The sequence below is a fragment of the Heterocephalus glaber genome, unplaced genomic scaffold (assembly GCF_053883595.1).
Source record: "Heterocephalus glaber isolate CG9 unplaced genomic scaffold, H.glaber_assembly_v1.0 deba00001451, whole genome shotgun sequence".
NCBI classification, from domain to species: domain Eukaryota; kingdom Metazoa; phylum Chordata; class Mammalia; order Rodentia; family Bathyergidae; genus Heterocephalus; species Heterocephalus glaber.
The window spans coordinates 6,951,930-6,977,683 of NW_028258301.1; the positions used below are offsets into that span (position 1 = coordinate 6,951,930).

At 42.1% G+C, this 25,754-nt stretch overlaps 1 protein-coding gene across 4 annotated transcripts; it reads right to left on the bottom strand.

Annotated features, from left to right (window-relative positions):
• Positions 1–45: 45 nt before the first annotated feature.
• Nasp (nuclear autoantigenic sperm protein) lies at positions 46–25,754 on the bottom strand. Of its 4 annotated transcripts, none has more exons than XM_004872936.4 (16): positions 25,578–25,754; positions 25,080–25,177; positions 16,983–17,030; positions 13,744–13,854; positions 10,414–10,494; positions 9,104–9,207; positions 7,398–8,411; positions 4,419–4,498; positions 3,930–4,015; positions 3,757–3,830; positions 2,960–3,148; positions 2,683–2,849; positions 1,828–1,884; positions 1,654–1,731; positions 645–773; positions 46–230 (listed from the first exon to the last, which is right to left on the bottom strand). In XM_004872936.4, exons 2-16 carry the CDS (start codon positions 25,136–25,138, stop codon positions 150–152), a joined length of 2,358 nt encoding a protein of 785 aa, XP_004872993.2. In that variant the 5' UTR covers positions 25,139–25,177; positions 25,578–25,754; the 3' UTR covers positions 46–149. The 4 variants fall into 4 exon arrangements, with proteins under 4 accessions (XP_004872993.2, XP_012924004.2, XP_087071019.1 ...); XM_013068550.3 differs by having other exon boundaries at positions 25,442–25,725; XM_087214893.1 differs by lacking the exon at positions 25,578–25,754 and having other exon boundaries at positions 25,080–25,278.

The window sequence follows — 25,754 nt, forward strand, 5'->3', positions numbered from 1 at the left end:
ACAGATTTAGCCAATATTTAAGAAAAAAGCCATCAAAGCCTCAACCTTTGCTTACCATCTTTATTGAAGTTATACAAAAAGAATCCCCAAAAGTGAAAAAATACATTATATACAAAAACACTTTCCCCTGGGAGGAAGGTTCTGCTCCCTTAACACGCAGTGGTTTCAACTGCAGCTCCAGCCTCCACTGTCACCTCCACTGTGGCCCGGCTGTCAGCCTGTTTCTCAGCCTGGAAGACAAATAGGGAGCCTGGGCATAAGTGATCCTGGCTTAAGCCAGTCCATCTTACACAAGCAGAGGAAGTGAACACAGGCCCCCACCTCACAGCAGTTACTGTAATAGGGCTGACAAACCAATAATCATATACTACATGGAAAAGAGCCAGCAGAAATGACTAAGTTTTGCTAATGATTCAAGTGCCTCCTCATACATTCATCAGAGGACCTGTGGTGCACGACAATGAGACACCTATTTACTGTACTCCCTAACCAAACTGTTACCTGCACAGCCATTGTTCTGAGGGCTGCACTAAAACAATCCAAACAGGCTCAGGATGGGGAGCACACATTTGGTAAGACTGGTTTCCCCAGGCCCTGAGAACAAGGGGATGAGGCAAGAGGCCAAGTCCACGTTAACTGCCCACCTCCTCCTCCATGTTTTCCGAAACTTCATTTCCACTGGTGACCACATCTCCGCTGCCTCCATTGACTTCCGGCTCTTGTTTGGCTTTCTTTGCATCATCCTTCTGGGGACAATCTTCCTCTGGTTTCCTCTAAAGATAACAAGTGTGAAGAAGACTTCACAAATGTGCTTAAATATTTTTTAAAAGTCAACTGGGGCCGGGGATTTAGCTCAGTGGTTTTGCCGCCTGCTGCACAAGCACAAGGACCCAAGTTCGATCCCCAGTACAAAAAAAAAACAGCGATAAGCTGGGAGTGGTGGCACATGCCTGTATCCCAGCACTTGGGAGACTGAGGCAGGAGGATTGCCTTGACTTAGAGAGGCCAGCCTGGACTACATAGTGAGACCCTGTCTTAAAAAACAACAACAACAAAAGAAAACCTGTAGAACACTTACAACCCCTGTGGTGCAAAGATCCTAAACACCAAGACTCAGCTCTAAGAGTCGCCCTAGCCAAAACAGGGATGTGCCAACCTGTACCCTGTATAAACTGGTCTGTCCCAATATATCAACTCAGCTTCCCTACCAGTCACAGTGGGATACAGTAAGAGGTAGAACTGTGAACAGTAACAAAGTGTAAAACATTTGAGCCAGGAAACAAAGCAGGAGTGTGGACTCTCCCATAGAGGAATTAATCACAGAATTATGAGCAGTAGGTAGAGGCTGATGGGAGTTTTAAGTATCAGCAGGCCTGTCACTAAACAAATTCTGCCAAAGCAAACCTTCCAGCTTCCTAAAATGCACCCAACTGATGAATCCTTCCTGTTAGTCTTTGGGCAAAGGCCACAAGAGTTTGATGGGTAGGTTAAGATATTGGAGTGCTGTCTTCACTCCCCAATCATCATGTCAAATAAGTGTCTTGCTACATCATTAGGAGGGTTTACAAGGACAGCTGTTCTTTGTGTATTATTTGGGACACCAGAAAAGGCAGACTGAGAAAAATAAAAGAAATAAGCACATGTAGGTTTTACCTTCTTTCTGACAAGGTGAGAAATATCAGTCACACAATTTGATGAGGATGCACCATCTGTTGTTCTTCTACTGGCAATCTGGCAAAAAAGAAGCCTCTGTTAGCAATGTACAAGTATATGAAACCAGCAGTGAGGCCTAATATTAAATGGCCAAAAGAAACCCTCAATACCCACCATGGAGACTGAAGAGCCTCCCCTACTAGGAGTGAAACCTGAAGTAGAGCTCTCCACCTGTGTGAGAGATGACAAATCAAAGCAGGTCCCAACACAGAACCCAGGCCACCCAGTCTTAACAAGTACCGTGCCCATCATCTAAGCACCTAAGACCTGAATGCTAGTGTCCTCCATTGTGGTAGCAAGATCTTCCACACCCATACTACTAAGGTATTAAACTAAATCTTCCATATCCTTGCTACAAGACAGACAGTTCCTGACATCCTGGCAGCACAGCCTGGCCACCTGGGGTCAGTCCTCAAAGAGGCACAAATCTATATAAGTACTATCCTCAGAAACAATAGCTTTATTTATTAAGCAATTCCTATCTGTCTGGTACGGTCTAAAGTAATTTACACATTGTATTATCATTTCTATTTTATAGATAAGTCAAAGAAGCAGAGAGCTGAATGCCCATGGTCACACACACTATAGCACAGATGGAATTTAAACCCAGTCCAGCTCTAGAGCCTATTGTCTATTACCATAGGAATAATGAGATGAACGCTCCCATTCTCTCTGATCACCAACACCCAGGAATCCAAGTCACAACAAAAGTTCTTAGGCAAGGGCCGGGGACTTAGCTCAGTGGTTCCACCGCCTGCCTCGCAAGCGCAAGGTCCCCAGTTTGATCCCCAGTACAAAAAGAAAAGTTCTTAGGCAAATGGAACATTAATAGTACCAAACATGCTGTTTAAAAAACTTTAAAAGGGAACTCGGGCAGGAATACAGCTCAGTGGCACAGCGCCTGCCTGGCAAGTGTGAGGCCCTGAGTTCAATTCCCAGTACCAAAAAAAAAAAGGAAACTGAACAAACCAGAGTAGCTTTCAGCGCCAATTCAGCTACATTTCCACTACGCTGGGACTCCTTTGCATCTTCTATCTTCTCTCTGATTTCAGGTAGCAGTTCCTTCAACTCCTCAATTTCTTTCTCATATTCAGTAGATGATCCTTCAGCCTCCTTTATCTGCTCGTTTAGTACAACTACAAAGAATAGGCTAAAGTGATCAGTAACAATTACCACAAAAGTATCTGTTTTTAACCTTTTCCATTACTGGATCAGTATTATCATGAAGCAGCTGCTTCTCACTCACCCATTCTCTTCTCAATGACTTCAATAGATTTGCTAAACTGCGCCACTGCCTCATCATACTGAGAGTTGTATCCATAGGCCAAGCCCAGCTGGTAGTGAGTCTCTGCAAGGAGACGGTCATGGGCTTCCAAGTACTGCTCCTGCAGGGTCAGGCAGGCCTGGAACTCCTCCACAGCCTGGATGTAGTTCTCTAGTGAAGACAGAATCAACAACAAGAATTGAGGAGCCAGGGATTTAGCTCAGTGGCACCGTGTCTGCCTCACAAGCACGAGGTCCTGAGATTGATCCCCGGGTACGAGGGTGGGGGCAGGGTGTTGGGGATTGGGGAGCATTTTACAAAGTATTTGTAATATTCAAACCCATTCTATAGAAATGCTTCATTTTACACTTCATTTTTTGTTTTTAGTATCTACAGGATGCTTGGCCATACAGAATGACAAATTAACTTTTAAAAACAAACTACAAGCGCAAGGACCCAAGTTTGATCCCCGGAACCAAAAAAAAAAAAAACAAACTACAGAAAGGGCTGGGGGTTACAGCTGAGTGGCAGAGCACATGCTGAAGCATGTATGTGCAAGGCCCTGGCTTTGAGCCCCAGCACCAAAAACAAAACAACCCACTGAGATGCTCAGATTATATCACTATTCTAGAGGACTATGAAGAGGTCAAATCTATTGTTGTTTTAAAGCCAACCATCTAGCTATGATCAATCAAGCTGGACTCTAGAAAATAACTCTTAGTAGGGAAAATGGGGTATGAAGGAGGCTGGAGAAAAGAATAAGATGGAAAAAGCATTACCAGATTCAACACTAACTTCTCCAAGTTTAAGATGTGCCTGTGCAGCATAAAGCTGAGCTTCTTTTGTTTCTTGCCTAGAAGGAGGAAAGTTGATCAGAAATAGCACTTGTCATCCTGTTTTCAATTTCCAATCCTCAAACTCCCAATCTGAAGGTGGAAGCACGGAGTTTTACCTTTTAAAAATTATCTTTGCTAAGTCCAGCATATCCCAGGCAAGCTCTAGGTTCCCAATGTCCTCCTCTTCACTTTCTTGAAGAGACTAAAGCATATCCAAATTATTGGTAATAGGCAGAATTACGACAGGTGTCATTTTAGAGTAAGAATGTAAATGTATAGTTTAGTAAGGCTTGACGGGGGGTAGGGGAGGAGGTGGTGTTCAGACTTTATCCTAAATCATCAAATTAATGTAAAAGCAGATGTTGAGCACTGTCCTCACAGACATGACCCTCTGGGATCCAACATCTCTGTCTATTGTAACTATGAGTAAAGGGTCCCAATGTCTAACCAAAAACCAGCTGTCTTCAGACAGTCTATACTACTAAGTCCTACAATTAAAAAAGCAGATAACTGGGGCCAGGGATTTAGCTCAGTGATTCCGTCACCTGCCTTGCAGGTGCAAGGACTCGAGTTCGATCCCCAGTAGTACTGAACAAATAACTTACCTTATTTTCAAGAATGGATTCATTTGGTGCTTCTTCAGCCTTGTCATTTTCTTTATCCTCCTCTTCTGAGCCTTCAGTTTCTACAAACAAAAATTCCACAGAATTGAAAATGTAACTAAGGGTGTATCTTCTGCCTAAAGATTCTAATAAATATATGCCACTCTACATTCTGAGATAAGACAGCTACAAGCTAATCCAAGTCAGTTAACACCTGATCTGAATATAAAGACAGTGGTTACATTCAAATTCAAGTTTTATCTTAATTTAGAACCTGTAGTCTATGGATCAGATCTTCAGCAATTAAAAGGCTGAGCAAATACTCTGGTTTCTCTTATATAAATCTTTCGCCTTTTTTACAAGGCTAAGTGTTTTTCTTGTAAAAGTTAACAGATTATTTAGAATGAGATTGATTAGCTGCTGCTGCTTATTCATTGATAGAAGCTCATATCAGCCAAAAGTAGGTAAGATACCTTGGACAGTGTTTCAGCTGTCTTTAAGATGCCACTCATTAAACAATACTAGATGTTCAGAAAGTGCCCAAAAGTTAAAATTATCTTAGTCCATTCAGAAAAAAGAACACTCAAGGGACTAGCTTTCCCACAACAGAGCTATGGGAAAAATGCTTTGTCCTGACCAATCTCACCAATGAGCATGCCACAGCCTCCAGCCAGCTCTAGCATATATAGAATTTGAGTGACCAAACTAGTTATTTCAATGACACCATTTATTTCACCTGTTGATATATACTTGAAAGTCAACTGCCTAAGAGATAAGCTACTAATAAAGCACCCTACACTCGATAAGACTTTTTTTTTCAGTACTGAAGCTAGGGCCTCTGCATTGAGCTGCATTTCCAGCCCCTTTCTAAATTTTAGGACAAGGTCTCACTATATCACTAAATTGCTCAGGCTGGGGTCCAACTTTCAAACCTCCTGCCTCAGACTCCCAACACTTAAAATGTGGGGGAGGGTTAGATGTAGTTCAGTAGTGTACTGTTGTCTAGCATGTCTTAGACTCTGGGACATAACAGAGGTGGGGGGCTTGTACCAGCCCAGCTTTAGAGAAAATTTTATTTCATTTATTTATTTTTTTGGAGATAATTTTAAAAACAAGTAAATACATGACCAAGAAATTTCTGATAAGAGCTGGATAAAGAGAAAGACTGAGGGGGTCTGGGGATGTAGCTCAGCAGTACAGCGCCTGCCTGGCAAGCATGAGGCCGAGTTCAATTCCCAGTACAAAAAAAAAAAGAGGACCAGGGATATAGCTCAGTGGCACCATGCCTGTCTGGCAAGCACAAGGTTCTGCGTTCAATCCCTGGTACCACCTACACACAAAAAAAGAAAGCTGCCTTTGATAATATGCAGATCTAGGATCAGATTTAGTACCATGCTTTATAATTAGGGTCATACGACCTCTAAGCCTCTACTTCATTATAAGTATTCATCTATATTGTTCTATACCTGTATTATTTTATATACCTATATAAGTAGTTTTAGAATTCAAACCAATATACAGAATATAACATGTCTACTATAGCTTATCAAAGTACAACTTAAGAGAATCAGCAGAGTTTTTAAAGTCCTTGCTCATTATTATTAAGATCAAAGAGCCTGACCTGTTTATTAATAATCCCAGCACTCCAGGAGGCTGAGGCAAAAGGACCACAAGTTTGATCTTGCCCTGGGAAACTTGGTGACTTAGCAAGACTCTGTCTAAATATAAAAAGGGCCAGGAATGCAGTTCAGTGAAAAGGCCCTCAGTTTAATCCTGAATATTATAAATAAGATATAGATCAAGGGCAAGAGGTGTAGCTCTGTGATGAGGTCCTAGGCTCGACCCTCAGCAGCCCCCCCCCCCAAATTTCATGAGTACTTTGTCCTCACAGAATTTCTATAGCTCAAGAAACAGACCAATAGCGCTATCATGTACCAATTCACTTCTGATTACTATGCCTGTAATGGCTGGAGTGCTGGGACCTGCCCACAGATAAGAAGTAGTTTATCAAAATGTTCACATATCAAAGATGGGTCTCTGAAAATCTTTAACTTAAGAGAACTCTAAGTACTCTGGCAATTACATAGAATAATAACAATTAGAGTATACCTGTTATTAATGCCAAAGTTATATGAACCTTATATACAGTAGAATCCTCAAATGATAGTACAACTCAAGTCAGACATGCCAATTACTAATTAGAGGCTTATGTATCTTAATGGATCATTTAGATAAATAAAATGAAACAAAACATCTATACTTTATAACATTCTAAGTATGGAAAATTTCAATTTAGCAGCCAAAGCAAGCATGAAATGTGGAGGGAAAGCAGCAGAAAGACTAGTGGCTAAGTTTTTCTTTTCTTTTGCAAGGAGAGGTATTTTAACTAATGTGAATAAGCCTCTAAACATTTCCTGAAGACTAAAAGTAGAAAGAGGCACCAGAATTCTTTAACACTGGTGACAGAAGATTCAAAGTTAACTGCCTTCATTTAAATGGCATGCCTGCTTAAGTGTACCAATTCACTGGATTCTACTGCTCTGTTCCTGCTTCCTAAAGCAGAGAAGAGAAACCACGTGAACAGTAATTTTAAAAATCCAGAGGCATGCAAGTAAACATCCATTCAGCATTCTCTGCCAGCCTAGCCCACTATTTCCTTACCTACCCCAACCCCTCTCATCCACTTTTTCCATCCCTTTATTGGCTAGTATGGTAAAAGTTACTGATAGCTAGCCAGAGAAGACCTATTTTGCAGTTAGTAAAAGCGTTAGTTTATAAGCTGGCTAAAGAAGACTTTCTGCTTCTGATTTAAATTGCTTAACTTATCACAACCTTTTTTAATCACCCCCATTTTCATTTAGCCCTTTCTTAATCCAAAGGCAGACGGAAAATCCTGAATGGAAGGCTGACTTTTACCCATGATTAGTGAGTCAAAATCCAGAATGTACTCCACCCACTGCAGCTCTTGCATATCCCGGTTACCTTCACCCTCTTTCATCTGTTCTTCTCTCTCTTGGGTCTCTTCATTAGCAGCTATCTTAACTTTGTCTTCAGGTGCTTTCTCAGTAGCCCTCTGGACTACTTTGGTTTCAACCCCATCTCCAGCTGCCTCAGACTCTTCTACAGGCAGCTTTATCTCCTCCTGGCTAGGAACCAAGTCGGCCCTGACCTTCTCCTCTAGACCTGAGTCACCTTTTGTTTCTGTCAGTGTTTCTGCAGAAGTCTGTACTTTGACAGGAGTCTGATCTACAGCTGTTGGTCCAATAACTGGACCTTCCTGGGGGAGAACTGTGGCTTCCTGCTCTGGCTTTTCAGAGACTTTTGATCCAGACTCTGGAGCTAAGGCCTCCGTGGCCTCTGTTGTCACCACTAGTGACTCTTCAAATGAAAGCACTTCTTGCCCTACCAGTTCCTCCTGCAAAGCCTTTCCTGACTCATTTTCAGAGGCAGCTACCTGTCCCTCTGGCTCATCCCCACCCACATCCACTGGCTTGACTGTCACCTCTACAGGCTCTGCTTCTACCTCTGCTGCAGTGCCTTGCTTCTCCAGAGTCACACGGGGCTGCTCCTTGGAATCTTCTTTTGGCTTCTCCTTTGTGCTCACAATTACCACTTCCTGCTCCTCCTGAACTTTTTCTCTGCATTCTTCTTTTTGGATGTCAGTTCCAAAAACTGATTTTCCTTCCTCTGTGTCTACTGCTTTCTGTTCTGGCTTCCCAGTAGTGACCTCAGCTTCATCCATTTCTTCTGGTCCTGCTGTTCCTCTTGACTCTTCAGAGGTTTCAGTTAGCTGATTTGGAGTGAATTCAACTGTTTCCTGTAGCTTCTCTGTAGGCTCACTTATATCCATATCTTCTCTTCCATCCTCCTCTATTTCACTCTTCTGTTCCAAATCAGTTTCAGGCTTTGCCAGAGACTTGCCTTCTGTTTTTTTTGCAGCTTCTTTTTCTCCCATGGCGTCATAAACCTGTTCTCTCAACTCTTCCCTTGCTTCCTCTACATGGTTAAAGAACATGAAGCATAAACATGTCTTCGAGTTTAATGATAAAAGCATAAATGGAAACTAAAAATACATTCCCTTTAAACCCTCAAATGGCCTGGCTTAAGTTTTAGCAGATGGCCTAAAAATGACCTGCCTGCCCCCTTGAGAAAAGCAAAGAAGAGTCCCAGCTAGCAGAGCAACTTATTGCAAAAGAAACCCAAGCTCCTTAAACCAGATTATTGTGCTACTTTGAGCATTCTGATAACCAGCTAGGTAAAAGATGCCAAGCTCTTCATTCTCCTTTAAACATTACAGACCCCTATCTGGTTTGTAAAACTCTAGTAGCCAAACTCAGATTAGAAATTAGTAATTTTCTTAAATACAAAATATGTAAAAGTGCTCCAAAAGTACTATTAACATAACTGACCTTCATAAACTGGTTTAAAAATTTCCATTGGAAAAATGATGTATTAATATCTAAATCACCAATGTAAATAACCAGATTTCCTTAATTACATTAATCTCTTACAAAAGCCTATGTTCACTTCAATAATGGGCTACCCCACTTCTGTCTGAACTAAATGCAAGCATCACCTTCTACATCTGTGAGAGACCAGCCAGGGCAGGAAACAGAGCCCTATTTCCATCACCTGTGTATAAGAAGTATACGTTGCATGTTTTGAATATCACATGCAACTCCACATACCATCTATGTTATCATTATTTTCTACTACAGATTCATCTTCTGTTTTTTCTCCTTCTTCCACATGTACACCTTCCAAGGCATTCCCCAAAACACCATTCTCCATTCTATAAAAAGAGGAAAAAGCACCAAAGATATTAACATCTAGAACCTAGTATTACATTATCAAGCAGAAAATGTATCATAAAAGCAAAAGGAAAGTAATTAAGCATAGATAATATAAAACCATACAAGCTGGGTGTGATGGCAGACACATATTATCCCAGCTTCTCTGGAAGCTGAAGCAAGAGGAACACAAGTTCAAGCACAGCCTGGGCAACTTAATGATATAGTGACAGCCTGTCTCAAAATAAAAAATAAGGCCCAGGGATTTAGCTCAGTGGTTCCACAGCCTGCCTCGCAAACACAAGGTCCCGAGTTCAATCCCCGTACCAAAAAAAAAATTTGAATCAAAATAAAAAATAAGGCCAAGTGTGGTGGTGCATGCCTGTAATCCCAGCACTGCAGAGACTGAGGCAGGAGGATCGCTGAGTTAGTTCAAGACCAGCCTGAACTACATAGCAAGACCCTGTCTGAATGAATTAGTGAATGAATGAATGCATGCATGCTAAGGGTATGTAGCTCGGTGACAGAGCACCTTGGGTTCAATATCTAGTACCAAAATTAGGTAATATTCCAAACTCTGCATTTACAACCATATCTCTAGACGCAATAAAATTCTAGCACAAGTTTTCACAGTAACTGCGTGTTCCAAATGACAAGGTTAGAAACTTCTAGAACAGAGATCAAATGAATAACAGATCATTTGCTAGTTTGTACACCTTCAATATATTTTATTCTGTTGGACAATTAATATATATAAGAACTTTCCAATAGCAAGACTACTTGTATTATTTACTAGACATGCTCACATGCTACTTATTTCAAAAAGTCCTCCAGTCCTTGTTGAAAGTCACTTTGTGCTAGCTCATAACACTTTTAAGGGTTCCCCTGTCCATACTGAATGTTGATCAACTGGTCAATTATTGACCATTCACTAGTAAAAAGAGTTTTGTTTCTAATGACCCCAAAAGTAAAAACTTCAACACTTTTTTTGTTCTTTGCCTCAAGTATCATCCACATCTTCCATCAATATTTCAGGCACTCTCAAAACCCATTTTCTAGGTAAAACCAGCCTCACTTAGCTCTTCTGAAATACCTAAACTAGTAAACACAGCAAACAAACTTCAGTTTGTAAATACATCAAAGTAAGATAAAGCACTCTACTTAAAAATCAAACATTCTACTTATACAATAAGGCTTAAAAGACATACCTTGCCAATTCCAAAAGTGACTTCCCATAGAAAAAGAAGGCTTCTCCACACTCATTAGCTGTTTCTCCATACTTCTTACCTCTACAAACAGAACATCTAAAATTTTACCAACATCTAAAATGCTGCTAGTTAACATCAACAATACATGAAGTTAATGTTACATTTCCTCATCTATATAAAATGTATATTCTAAATGACATCAATTTGCTGTAGTTCGTATATAATCCAGGGGCCAAATTATATGAAAAGATCATGGAACAGCTTTATGATAAAGAGCATGATCTTTGGAGCCAGATTACCTAAATCCATAGCCTCCCTCTAACCTTTACTAACTGTATGTATAACCTTTAGACAAATTAATATCAGTGTCTTAGCTTTTATCATCTGTAAGATGGGAAACATTATTAGCTACTGCAAGAACTAAATAAATTGATGTACATAGAGTGATTTTAAAAATGTATAGCCAGGCATCATGATAAATACCATAATCCCAGCAAGCAGGAGGCTGAGGCATTAAAACTGCTGTGAGTTTGAGGCCAGCCTGAAGTACATTAAAAAAAACAAATAGGAGCCAGGGATTTAGCTCAGTGGTTCCACTGCCTGCCTTGCAAACCCAAGGACCCGAGTTTGATCCCTGACACACACACAAAAAACTTTTAGGCACTCAGGAGGCAGAAGGCTCCTGAGTTCAAGGCCAGTCTTCATAACAAGATCTTATTCCAAAAACCAAAACCAGGGCCAGGGATGTAGCTCAGTGGCACCATGACTGCCTGGCAAGTGCGAGGTCCTGAGTTGAATCCCCAACACCTCAAATAAATAAATAAATAAATAAATAATACAGATGGCACTGTAAGTTTTACCTTAAATGTCCAGAGGAGAGGATAAAAATCGATTATACAAGTTTAATTAAAAGCTGGGCATGTGGCACACCCCTATAATTCCAGCACTCAGGAGGCTGAGGCAGAGTTCAAGGCCAGCCTAGGCTACATAATGACTTCAAGGCCAGCCTGAACTACATAGTGATACCCTGACTCAACAAACAAGAAAAAGTGTGATTAATGGAAAAGAGGGGGTATTGTATGTCTCTATCCAGTGCAAAGGACCAGCTTTCATGGAATAAAAGACTAGCCAAAGTCATACAAAGTCAGACTAATGGCTTCAAAGTGTAGTGACAGTTTATACTATAAAAACTAAAAGCAGAAAAAAAAACAAAAACAAAACTAAAAGCAGGAAGTATTGTGAAGGTCATATTTAAGGAGTAGTGTATTACTTTATAACAATGCATCTTATATTTTCCTTTAAATTTCCCTTTATGGTAGGACAACAGGAATAGTGTACTGATCTCTCCAAGAATCTAGGAAAAGGGCCAGGGATTTAGCTTAGTGGTTCCACCGCCTGCCTCGCAAGTGCAAGGTCTGGAGTTTGATCCCCAGTAACAAAAAAAAAAAAAAGAATCTAGGAAAAATAAACTAAGAAGTGGTTTTATTTTTGGTTAATCTTTTTTGCCCCTGTCGCAGTAGCAGGGATCCAACTCAGGACCTTCTGCTTGAAAGGCAGGCTTGGTGCCACTGAGCTACACCCCCAGCCCTTTTTTTTTGGTACCGGGAATCAACATTTTTGGTTAGTCTTAACTCATGGTTTTTTACATCAAAACATCCAAATACCAGATAAAATTTGGCCTCTACCCCCTGAACACCCCTTAATATCAGAGCCCCAATTCATTCAGCCCAGGTAGAGACGGACAAAGAGGCCAGGAACTAGACAAGAGATTATTAGATATCTAGGAATAATATACTGTTCTGGATGTTGGGACAGGGAGATGAGGTAGGGAAAAGGTGAGTTTCAAGCCTGAAATCCATAAATGTTTCATTACAACAATTTCTTTCATAAGATTTATTTGCCTAAACTGAATGAAATTTAATCAACTAATTAGGAAACATGATTGACCTTCCATTGTGACTGACAATACTATCTTAGAAGAAGCTGGCTCAAAAGAAGTTCTAAGTTGGGCCGGGGATTTAGCTCAGTGGTTTCGTCGCCTGCTGCGCAAGTGCAAGGACCCGAGTTCGATGCCCGGTACCAAAAAAACAAAACAAAAAGAAGTTCTAAGTAGCAAAGCTATTGCTTTGCTTGAAGATTTAACTCTTTTCTTTCCTCTCAGATATGAAGAAACAGTCTTTAGGGAAGGATGGGAGTATAAAGCACAACACTTGTGTAGCATGCACAAGACCCTGGGTTCTATCTCCAGCACCACAAAATGTCTTGATGAAAATAAATCTCCTTTAAGGCACTCAAGCTAACATGTGCCACCAAATTATAGTTATGGCTACCTTGTGGTAGCTGTCGGCTTCCAACCAGTCACAACAGCAGATAATAAAGACACTACTATTTGAAAAGTGCTATGCTAATAATAGCATTAGTGTAGGGTTACCACTCATCATGACTTGCTTGGAATTGAGCCATTTCCCCAGCCATAGAACTTCTAGTATTAAAACTGGTAAAGGCCCACTGGATTAGCACTAAAGCACTTGCCTAGCATGTGTGAGGCTCTGGGTTCCATCCCAGCAGTGCAGAAGGGAGAAAAAAAAAAGACACTGTGGCAGATATCTTTAACCCTAGCTACTCAGGAGACTGAGGAAAGAAGATCAAAAGTTCAAGGCTAGCCTAGGCAATTGGGGGGGGGGGGGCAGTGGTTGTTGAGACAGGGTCTGGCTATGTAGTCTAGGGCAGCCTTGAACTCACTATGTAGCCCAGGCTCACCTCCAACTCTCCGCAATTCTCCTGCCTCAGCCTGCCACCATACCCAGATTAGCCTAGGCAACTTACCGAGAGCCTACCTCAAAATTTTTTAAAAAGTGGGTGTAGGGGATGTGGCTCAGTGGTAGAATGTTTGCTTAGCATATGCAAGGACCTGGGTCTGATCCCTAATACCACCAAAACAAACCCTTGGGAAGTATGGAACAAATCAGGACAAGTGGGCTCCTCTAATTAATGGTGATTAGAATTCAAATTATCTTATTCAGAAAAATGAAAGGCTGAAATTGCTCAGCGATTTTATAGTTACAGGAATAAACTCCTATACAAGAAAAAAAAAAAAATGGACGGGTGTTTTTGAGGGGTTTTATTGTTGTTGCAGTGCTATGGCTGAAACCCAGGGCATCCTATAAGGCAAGCACTCTACCGCTAAGTTACACCTCCAGTCCTTGTTCTTCATTCTCTCCCCCATAGAAGTGTTTTGTTTTGTCTTTTGGGTATGAGCCAGGGCTTTATGCTAAAACAATGCTTTATAAGTATACTGGGAACATAGTATCATAGTAAAACAGTACTTACAAGAGACTGGCTGCTTCCTGGAATGCATTGACAGCTGCTGGAATATCTCCCATCACCAGATGTTTCTGTCCCAACCCTAATAGCTTCTTAGCTTCATTATCCACATCCAGACTACAAGGAGATTATATTTTAGATCAAATACTGCTCAAATCAACACCTGTTAAACACCTCCAACCTTTAAATCATAATAGTTTAACCTCTTTAAACTTCTGAACTCCTGCAGCCAAGATCTAGCTAACACATTTTTTGCCACTGCAAAACCAAATCTCAAAGACAATATTCTCAGAAGCTTCACTAAAATTTTCTTTAAAAAATATGGAATAGGGCTGGGGATTTAGCTCAGTGGTTTTGCCACCTGCTGCACAAGCCCAAGGACCTGAGTTCGATCCCCAGTACCAAAAAAAAAAATAAAGAATATGGAATAATTTAGTAAGGGAAACATAGTTCCTGCCTGAGAGGGACGGGGGGGACACCCAGAAAGTGGGTTGCCTCTTCACTAGATTTTAAAGTTTTATTAATTCATGTACAAAGTCTCTACTGCATGTTACTATAAATAGTTGCTAATTAAGCAATATATGAAGGAACCATTATTTATACAGGCTATTTTAAGTAAAAGAAAAAAAGAATTAAGAGGGCTGAGGATGTAGTTCAGTAGCACAGCACAGGTGCAAGGTCCTGAGTTTAATTCCTAGACCCAGGGTAAAAAAAAAAAAGAAAAAATTAAGAAACAGGTAAATAGGACAACATTGATCTCAACATTAAACAATGCGTCACTGGCATAAAGAACGGCAAGTAGATCAAAAAGGAGAAAACAGTACAAAAATAGATCCACACACACATGGCCAACTGAAATTCTTTTTTTTTTGGTACCAGGGATCAAACTCGGGTCCTTGCGCTTGTGAGGCAGGGGTCCTTGCACTTTTGAGGCACGCTGCGGAACCACTAAGCTAAATTCCCCGGCCCCAGCCAACTGAAATTCTGACAATGCCAAGCCAGTTCAATGGAAAATGGATAATTTTTTTTTTTTTTTTTTTTTTTTTGAGGCAGGGTCTGGCTATGTAGTTCAAGCTGGCCTTGAACTCACTATATAGCCCAGGCTGACCTCGAACATACAGTCGTCTTCCTGTCAGCCTCAACCTCTGTAGTGGTGGGATTACAGGCATGCACTACCATGCCTGGCCTAACTTTTGCTTTTTGAAAGACACTTTTATAAAAAAAAAAAAAGTTAGGCAGATTGGAAGAAAATTTATGCAAAACTTCCATGTGACAAAGCACTTCAATATAAAAAGAACTCTTACAATCCAATAAAAAGTCAATTTATCACTGCCTGCTGCGCAAGCACAAGGACCTGAGTTTGACCCCCGGTACAAAAACAAAACAAAACAAAAAGCCAATTTAAAAAATGAGCAGAGCTGGGGATTTAACCCAGTGGTTCCGCCACCTGCCCTGCAAGCGCAAGGACCAGAGTTTGATCCCCAGTACCAAAAAAATAAATTAAATAAAAAATGAGCAGATCTGAACACATTATCAAAGAACATGTACAGACAGAAAATAAGCTGACCAAAAGGTACTCAACATCATCAGCTATTAAGAAATGCAAATTACACCTGACACTATTATACTCCCACTAGAATAAATTTTAAAAGGACTAAAGCAAAGTGGTGGTGCTGCATGCCTATAGTCCCAGCTACTTGGGAGGGAGGCTGCAGCAGATCTGGGAGTTCCAGGCCAGCCTGGGCAACATAGGAAGACCCTGCCTGAAAAAAGAAAAATAAACTAGGTGTGGTGGTGCATCCCTGTAATCCCAGCACTCAAGAAGCTATGGCAGGAGGATCACTGTGAGGTCGTGGCCAGCCTAAGCTACATAGTGAGTTCAAGATCAGCCTGAACTACATAGCAAGACCCTGACTCAAAAAAAACAAACAAAAAGGGCCAGGGATTTAGCTCAGTGGTTCAGCCGCCTGCCTCAAAAGCACAAGGTCCCAAGTTTGATCCCGGTACTAAAAACAAACAAACAAACAAAAAGCAAGTGAGAGACAGAGAAAAGCCAGGCATGGTGGTGCATGCCTGTAATCCCAACATTTGGGAGGCTGAGCCAGCTTGGGTTACATACTGAGTTCAAGGCCAGACGCGTGTGTGCGTGCGTGTGCGTGTGTAGGGATGTAAGTCTGGGATAGAATATCTGAGTTCCATCCCCTGTACTGAAGATAAGAGAAGGTAAAGGTCAACTGGGTCAATCATTACTGACAAGACTAACTCAGAAATGACCACTGAATTATGCAATATAGAGGGCATTAATGACCGTAACATCCAGCATCTTCTATTAAGTCAGACATTTACTTAGGAAAATATGAAATAATGCCACTGTTCTTACTAAATTTTTTCACTTTGAAAGCAGTTGACACAAAAATTATGTTAGCAACATGTCACAGATTAAAATAAAGAATTTAAGGGCCAGGGATTTAGCTCCTTGTCGCTGAGCCTGTCTTGCAAGAGCAAGGCCCTGAGTTTGATCCCTGGTATCAAGAAAGAAAGAAAGGAAGGAGAGAGGGAAGGTGGGTGGGAGGGTGGGTGGGAGGGAGAAATCAAGAGAAAAAGCAAGCAAAACCTGAAGACATTTTTCCGGTACTTTATACTATAAATTACAGACAATGACCTTACTGTTTGGTCTTGTTATCAATTAAAAATGAGCAGAGAGTAAGCAGAAGTAAAAAGAATTAAGATGTGTTATATATATGTACCAACTCCCCACAACAAATGTAATCATGACTCCAAACAAGTACTAAAAATTAAAATTTGAAAAAGAAAAAAGGGAAATCTTAGCAATTAAAGTATTTGTCAGAAAATTATTTTCCAAAAATGTTTATAATGATAATTTTTTTTTAATTTGAAAGAAAAAAGAAATTATGAGCCAAGTGCGGTGATATATGCCTCTAATCTCAGCACTCTGGGAGGCTGAGGCCAGAGGATCACAAGACCCAGCCTAGCCTGGACAACTTAGCAAGATTCTCTCTCAATATAAAAAGGGAGGGCTTGCAATGTAGCTCAATGTGAAGGCCCTGGGTTCAATCCCTAGTGTACACACACATACACACACACAAAGCTCAGTGGTAGAGCACTTGCCTCCATGCTGAAAGCCCTGGGTTCAAACCTCAGTACCAAAAAACAATAAAATGAAATTAGCTGTACAATTTATAATGCTTAGTGTATGTGAATCTGTGCCATGTAAATAATCTTACCTTTCCACTTTATCTGAAGAGGTAGAAGGAGCAGGAGCATCTTCAATTCTATAATGAAAAATAAAGGGAGAAATAGTAAAATGAGAAAAATATAAAAGAATAAAGTGTTACCATTAAACACCCAATACAGACCAAGTATTAATGATTTACTTATATTACCCACTGAAAACACTGGAGTTGAAAATCACCAGTGACGTTTACATCTAGAGTCACAGGGAACCGAGTGTGGTGAACCTAGCATTCGGGAGGCTGAGGCAGGATTATCACAAATCGGTGGCCAGCCTGGGCTAAAGTGAATTCATAGCCACCCTGAACTGCATAATGAGACCCTGTCTCAAGTTAAAAAGAAAAAAAGAAAAGAAACGCTCTGGAACAGTTCATGGACATCAAGTACAGCCCGCAGGAGAGTACTACCTCAGCACTGAAACCAAATTAGCACTAAAGACTATTCCAGACTTGCCTTGACAAAATTTCAAGGCTACATAGAGACTTCAAGGACAGCCTAGGGGCTGGGGATTTAGCTCAGTGGCACAGTGCCTACCTAGCAAACACAAGGTCTTGAGTTCGATCCCTGGTACCAAAAAAAAAGAACAGCCTTGGGCTGGGGATTTAGCTCAGTGGTTCTGGAGCCTGCCTCCCAAGCATAAGGTCCCGAGTTCGATCCCCAGTACCAAAAAAAAAAAAGAACAGCCTGAACTACATAGTGAAATGCTGTCTCAAAAAAACAAAACAGGACCCGGGATTTTGCTCAGTGGCACCGCACTCAAACTCATCCTCCTGCCTCAGCCTCCTGAGTGCTAGGATTACAGGCGTGCACCACCATGCCCAGCTCAAGACACCATACTTTTAAGTGAAATAAATTGGACACAAATGTTTAAATGTCACTTTGTTTCTCTTGTGTGAGAAACCAAAAGTGTGACTAAGGACCAAAAAGGATGACAGATACTGGTAAACAGGGAGAAAAAGTTCGAATGGGAAAGAGAAAAGGGAGGCGGGAGGAAGGAAGCAGAAAGGAAGAAGGGGAAAAAAAAAAAATGGAAGGAAAAATGGAAACAAAGCTTTTATAAATAAGGAGGGGAAGAAGAGTTGAAGGGAGAGAGAATGGAAAAAAAGAATCAAAATATATTATGTATAGGTAAAAATTCCCAAGATGAATGTGATCGCTATATATATCAAAAACATACCAATTAAATTAATTTTAAAATTTATAGATAGGAACATAACTAGGCAGCCAGCCAGATCATTTCATTTTGATGCCAACCTATGGCTTTGATTTTTTTTTTTTGGTACTGAGTATTGAACTCATGACCTTGCGCTTGCAAGGCAGGCGCACTGCCACTGAACTAAATCCTTGGACCTGGCTTTGATTTTTTTAGTCCAAAGTCAAGAGTTGCTGCCGGGCGTGGTGGTGCACACATTCAGGAGGCTGAGGCAGAAGGATCACTGAGAGTTGGAGGCCAGCCTGAACTGCATAGCAAGATCCTGTCTCAAAAAAAAAAAAAAAAGTTGCCGAAAATGTAATATGACCAAATTTATTTATTCATTTTTGGTACCGGGGATCAAACTCGGGTCCTTGTTCTTGCGCAGCAGGTGGCAAAACCACTGAGCTAAATCCCTGGCCCCCAAAATTTATTTTTTAAAAAGTAAATGGAGGGCCAGGGATTTAGCTTAGTGGTTTCACCGCCTGCTTCGCAAGCGCAAGGACCCAAGTTCAATCCCCAGTACCAAAAAAAAAAAAAGTAAATGGAGGGGGCCGGGGGGTTTAGCTCAGTGGTGTCATCACCTGCCTCACAAGCACAAGGACCCAAGTTCGATCCCCAGTATCAAAAATATATGTGTGTGTGTGTGTATATATATATGAATGAGATGGGTGTGGTAGTGTAAGCTTGTACTGGGAAGGCTGGGGGAGGATCAAAGTTCAAAGCAGCCTGAACACTGTCTTAAAATAAAACAAACCCAGGAATGGTGGTGCACACCAGTAATCTTAGCTCTTGAGGCTGAAGGAGGAGGGACTAAAGTTCAAGCCCAACAATGGACAAGACCTTGTCTTAAAACAAAATAAAATAAAATAAAATAAAATAAAAAGAGCTGGTGGCACAGATCAGTACTCTCTGGGTTCATCCACTGCCAAAAAGAAAAGGTTAATTCATTATTACATTTTAAACTCTGAAGCAATGATATAAAAAATCTGAATTTCCTCTTCTCTTGAAAAATTATGTAAAAACATTAAACCAGACAAGGACTGAGGAAATCATAATTACCTCATAAATCAACTGCTACTGAAGGCCTTCTTAAATTCATAAACCAGTGGTGATACACACTTGTAATCCTAGGACTCAGGAGGCTGAGGCAGGAGTTATCATCCTGAGTTTGAAATCAGTCTGGGCTACACAGAATTTTATTATTTTGGGGGTTTTTTGGTACTGGGGATCAAACTCGGGTCCTTGCACTTGTGCAGCAGGCATTGAAACCACTGAGCTAAATCCTCAGCCCTCTAAATAGAATTTTAAACCAGCCTAAACTACATAGCAAGACCCTGTCTTAAAAAAAAGAAAAAGAAAATCCAAAACAATAAACCAGGCGTGGTGCTACATGCATGTCTATAATCCCAGCACTCTGGGAAGCTCAGGCAGGATGGCAAGTTTGAGCCCAATCCAACCTGGGCAACTTAGCAAGCCCCTGCCTTGAAATAAAAAAAGGCTGAGTCGCCGCCTGCTGCACAAGAGCAAGGACCCGAGTTCAATCCCCAGTACCAAAAAAAAAAGGGCTGAGATGTAGCTCAGGGTCAATGCCCTGGGTTCACAGTACCACAAAAAAAATTTTTTTTGAAATTTAAAACTAAATTCAGACACCATAGAACAACAGTCCCCAACCTTTTTGGCACCAATGAATGACAAGTTTTGTGGGAAGCCACCCTGAACTACATAGTGAGACTCTGTCTCAAAAAAACAAAAACAACACTGAAATTCCATCTTGCTTTAGAAAGAATGGCTATCATCAAGAAATCAAATAACAGGGGCTGGGGATTTAGCTCAGTGGTTTTGCCGCCTGCTGTGCAAGCGCAAAGACCCGAGTTTGATCCCCGGTCCAGCCCCCAAAAAAATCAAATAACAAATGCTGGCAGGGCTGTGGGGGGGCGGGGAGACCTACATTGTTGGTGGGAATATAAATTACTCCAACTAGTTTGGAGATTCCTCAAAAAACTAAAACTAGAAATTTCTTTTTTTTTTTAGAGACAGTGTCTTGCTATGTATGTAGGTTTAGGTTAGCTTATCACTATGGAGCCCATGCTGACCTCGAACTCATGGGGATCTTCTGGACTCAGCCTCCAGAGTGCTGGGATTACAGACATGTGTCACCACATCCAGCTAGAAATTCGAGCTATTCCCCTTCTCAGTTATCTTTTCAAAAGAGTTAAAGACATCTTTTACTGATACATGCGTATCCATGTTTATACCAGCACAACTCACAACAGCTAAATCTTAGGAGCAGCCTATATGTCCATCAACAAATGAATGAATAAAGAAAATAGGGTATTGGGTGGCGGATTTAGCTCAGTGTGGCCTGCCTTGAAAGCCTAAGGTCCTGAGTTCCGTACAGAAAGAAAAAAGAAAGTATTATATGCAATGGAGTACAACTTGGTTATAAAGGATAAATTTCAGTCATTTGTAGGAAAATGCATGCACCTTGAGACAACAATGTTAAGTGAAATAAATCAAACCGAGGTTAAATATCACATGGGTTCTCTTACATGAGAAACCCAAAGTATAAACAAAGAACAAAATAAAAATAGAAAACAGATCTTTTGCAAATGGAAAGGGGATCTAGGGCCGGGGATTTAGCTCAGTGGTTACACTGTCTGTCTCGAAAGCACAGGGACCCAAGTTCGATCCCCGGTACCAAAAAAAAAAAAAAGAAAAGAAAAAGAAAGGGGATCTAGAGATGGGAGGAAAGGAAGGGAAGGGAAAGGGAAGTAAAAAGAATTGGTAACTACCGATTCCCCACAATGAATCTGTACTCCAAACATGTACTATAAAATTTTTTTTAAAACTGAAGTACATCAACTCACTTTCCAGTATAAAGCCTGACACCAGATGCAGCTTGTCACTTACCATTCACTAACAAAAGTCTTTTTTAAAAAAACCTTTAGCAAAGTTTTATTAAAGGCAGGAAAAGAAACAGGTTCTTCAGAGTGAATTTGGGCCAAGTAATAGGAAAAAAAGTACACCCTATAGCAGTGGTGGTGTACCTATGGCATGTGTGCTGCAGAGGGCTGTTTTTATCATTGAAAGCTCTAAAAGGTTCTCCATCATGAGGGCAGGCCATCGTGCAAGAGTGAACACACTGGCCCAGGGTCTTGATAAGAGTCTGCAAGCAACTGATTTATTATGATCTCTGTGCAGTCACCTCTATACTAATGTCAATCTTGCCAGGCATGGTGGCACATGCCTTTAATTCCAGCATTCAGGCTGAGGGCGAAGGACTGTCCGGAGTTTGAGGCCAGCCTGGAAAATACAGTGAGTTCAAGGCCAGCCTAAAGTCCAGTGAGACCCTATGTCAAAAAAAAAATAAAAATAAAAAAAGATAAAGAACTCACTAAATACAATCTTCTCAGTATAATAAATGATTCATGCAAGTCCCATTGAGACCCTTTTCCCCATTTACACATTCAAACTAATATACTGTTTTCCACACACCAAACACAATACCCACTATTTCATACAAATATATTCTAATTACAATGACATTATTCATAACAATTCCATGAAGGTAACTCACAGGTTATCTTAACCTTATTTTAAACAACAACTGCTGGGTGTGGTGCCACATATTTTTAATCCTAGCACTTGGGAAACTGAAGGAGAATCTGGGGGATGTAGCTCAGTGCAGAGGACCTGGGTTCAATCCTCAGTACTGAGAAAAAAAAAAGGACCGATCCAACATCAATACTAAGCAATGGAGTGGTTATAAAAACCAACCAGCCCAGCTGGGTATTTAGCTCAGTGGTTCTGCCAAGGACCCTGTTTGATCCCTGGTACAAAAAACAAAACAAAACAAAACAAAACAAAAACCTAGTATGAACTGAGCTTTCTCATCTAACTTTTTTCCTCTTTGGTTTAGAAGTTTTACCAATTTTTATTCTTTCAACGTTTATAACTGAAATTATAATGAGTATTTTTTTTTGAGACAGGGTCCCACTATGTAGCCCAGGCTGGCCTTGAACTCGAGGTGAACCTCCTGCCTCAGTCTCCCAAATGCTGGGATTACAGAGAGCTGGGATTATAGGCGTGTGCTACCACACTCATCAGAAGCTTTACTTTTTTTTTTTTGCTACTGAGGATCAAACTCGGGTCCTTGCACTTTCAGGGCAGGCAGTGGAACCACTGAGCTAAATCCCCAGCCCTAGTTCTTTTTTTGTTGTTGGTACTGGGGATCGAACTCAGGGCCTTGCGCTTTCCAGGCAGGTGCCATGCTAATCCCAGGTGCAGAAGCTTTATTTCTAAGGTTGCAGGGTTTTTTTTTTTGGTACCAGGGATCGAACTCAGGACCTTGCGCTTGCAAGGCAGGCGGCGGAACCCCTGAGCTAAATCCCCAGTCCCTGGAATTTTTTTTAAAAAATGAGACAGGGTCCCACTAGGCAGTTCAAGCTGTCCTTAATTCACTACCTAGCCCAGGCTGGCATTGAACTTGCAATGATCCTCCTGCCTCAGCCTCCCAAGTGCTGGGATTACAGGCATCCACCACCACTCCCCGCAGAAGCTTTACTTCTAAATAGCTCCACCAATCTACTGGTACTTTACTGAGATGTGCTGCTTTTATTGTACTCAGGCTAATTAGGCAGGCAATTTTCTGCCGGTTAAGTTTTTGAGTTTTTATTTTTTGGGGGAGTACCTGGATGGAACTCAGGAGCTTGCACTTGTGAGGCAGGTGCCGCACCACTGAGCTATAAATCCCTGTCCCCAGTTAAGTTTTTGGAGAATGAAGGAATGAAAAGTGAAATACTAGGATTTAACCCAGACTGTCACTTATCAATTTCTCCATTCTCCTCTTGAGTTCTTTTACCGACAGCAGAGTTTACTCAAACAAAAACCACCAAGGCTAGGAATGGTTGGGCACTCCTGTAATCTCAGTACTTGTTAGGCAGAGACTGGAGCATTACTGAGTTTGAGGCCAGTCTGGGCTACCTTCTGAGTTCAAGGAGAGTCTGCACTACAAAGTTGAGAGCTTGTCTCAAAACAAACCAAATTCATACAATTTTGCTCATCTTCAGTTTGCATTTATGGCGAAAAAACTTTTTTTTCTAGAGGCACATATATAAATCTACAAATGACCTTACACAAAGCTGAATACTAGCTACCTAACAGGCTAAACACAAATGACACCTGCAATATGCAAGAAATATTTGTTCATACTCTTACTGGTTAAGGAAAAACACTTTTTAAGTATCCATGGAAGTGCTGGGATTACAGGCAAGCACCATGCCCAACAGGAATTCTCTTTAGAACAGAAACCACAGAGCTCTCAAACCAAATCTATCTTGGTTCTATCGAATCAATGAGGAAGAGGCAGGAAATGGGAATATGAAGTTAAAACTGGAGTTCGCGAGTGATTTTGAGGGTAGCTTGAGAACCACTGCTTTTCATGGACCTACTAGGAAAGGCAGAGACAAGAAAAATCTCTGATAACTATAAACCTACTAAATTTAAAGTTAACTAAAACGGAGGTGGTAGTGCACCCCAGTAATCCCAGAAACCAGGAGGCTGAGGCAGGAGGATTGCCTCGAAGTTAGAGGCCAGGCTGGGCTACACAGTGAATTTGAGGCAGGCCTGGGTTAAGTTTTTTGTTTCCAAAAAACCCCCCAAAAAGCCAATAGCCGATAGAAAAAAAAAAAAAAATCAATAAAACTCACAAAACCCTTTTCTTTTACAGGATAGGCGACTAACTCCAAAAGTCCACAAAGGAAAAAAATAAATAGAAGTAGGCCCCTAAAAAATAAGGGAAGATTGAGAACTTAGACTTACTATGTGGAAAACAGCAGTTTCCTCGAAAGGATGGCGTACCTGTCTACTATTCAAAAGTAGCTTAAAAAAAAAGAAGTAGCTTGGGGGCCGGGGATTTAGCTCAGTGGTTCCGGCGCCTGCCTCGGAAGCGCAAAGATCCAAGTTCGATCCCTGGTACCAAAAAAAAAAAAACCACACAAAAAAACCCCAAAGTAGCTTATGCCTGAATGGCAATGTGCCGCTTTCAAGGCAATTACACCCTTTTTTCTTCTAATCCTTCCGCTGCACTATACTACCGATTCACCTGGCAACAGGTGAGAAGCGAGAGATCTGTGCAGTACGGAGTGCACAAGCTGCCAACTGGGCAACGTATCCCTGAAGTAGCCCGACTCCTGCCGGGCCGAGGGTAGGTCGTGATAATGCTGAGGGAAACACAAAGTGAACCAGGCGGTGGCCGGGAACAGCTACACCATGCCGCACCGCGGAAGTTCAAGGCTCTCCCTCCCGCCGCCGCAGTCCCAAACAATGGAGTTTTCCCGCCTCCTCAAGGCTCCACCCCCCGCTCCAGAGCAGGCGGAGGGAAGCTAAGGCTCTCAGGCAAGACCCCGCCCCCACAAGATCCCGCCCCCCGACCCCTCGGGTCCAGCCTCCTCCTCGTGCATTTTTTTTTTTTGGCGCCAAATCTGTTGGTCGTTATTTCCAGGGTGTCTAGAAACTGAAGCGGAGAGCGCACACTAGCAGCGCGCGGGTAGCAGGCGCGTGAGGGTAGATCGATGCGCCGCCGCCCAGCCTCCCCACCGGCAGTCGCGGGCCGAGGGAGGAAGACGGGCAAGCGATGGAGACAGCGCCGCGGCCCCCGGCAAGATGGCGGCCGCGAAAAGCGGGGCAGGGGGCGCCTGCCGCCCGCCGTTATCGCTAGTGCGCGGGCTCTCCGTAAAAGGGGAGCTGCTCCGCGGTTCAGACCTCCCCAACCACCGGCAATTGCTCAAGGGAAAGCAGTCCTCCCTCCACTCGCCTGTGCCTCCGGCAGAGCCCCAGTCCACCAGCCCTCCCCAGACTCCGGCCAGTGCCTCAGGCTTGTCGCAGTCTCGCTTACTTGTCGGTGGAAACTAGCTCCGCGGTGATGGCAGCTGTGGCTGTGGACTCTGTGGCCATCGTTCCCCTGAGGTGGTGAGCCAGTGGACGGAAACGAGCCTGTGAGGAAAACGGAGGGAATTTGGGGAATAGGAATCTTACTCAGGAACAGAAAATGGCAGATTGGAGACCCGCGCGGCTAGAGCTCGCTTATATATTCGGGGCCTTGCCCCGCCCATCCACTTCCGTATCCTCCCCCTCAGGTTTAAAGGGCCAGGACTCAACGCTCCTTTCTATCCCAAGGACACTCCCGTCCTCGCTATACGGCTCTGCAGGTTACGTTCCCTCCCTGGCCCGCTTTCCCTCCTCAAAGCAACTTCCTGCCTCTGTAGCTAGTGGCTTAAGAAGAACCAGAATCCTGGTACTACAACTCCTGAGAGGGTGCCAGCCTGCAGCTTCCACAAAAAGTGAAGCCTGTACTGCTCTGCATATGCGAATGGCCTCCTTTTGGCTCGGATACCCCAGAAGGTGACGACTGAGATTTTCTCTCTGTCCTCTCCGTCTTAACGGATGGATACCCAAGTGCTGAGCACGGGTCCAGCAATAACGGCTAGAACAGCTCGGTGAGAGACTCGTGGCTCTGAACCTCGGCAACTACTGACGCAAGAAGACGTGGCTCTAGAATTGGTTGCAGCTG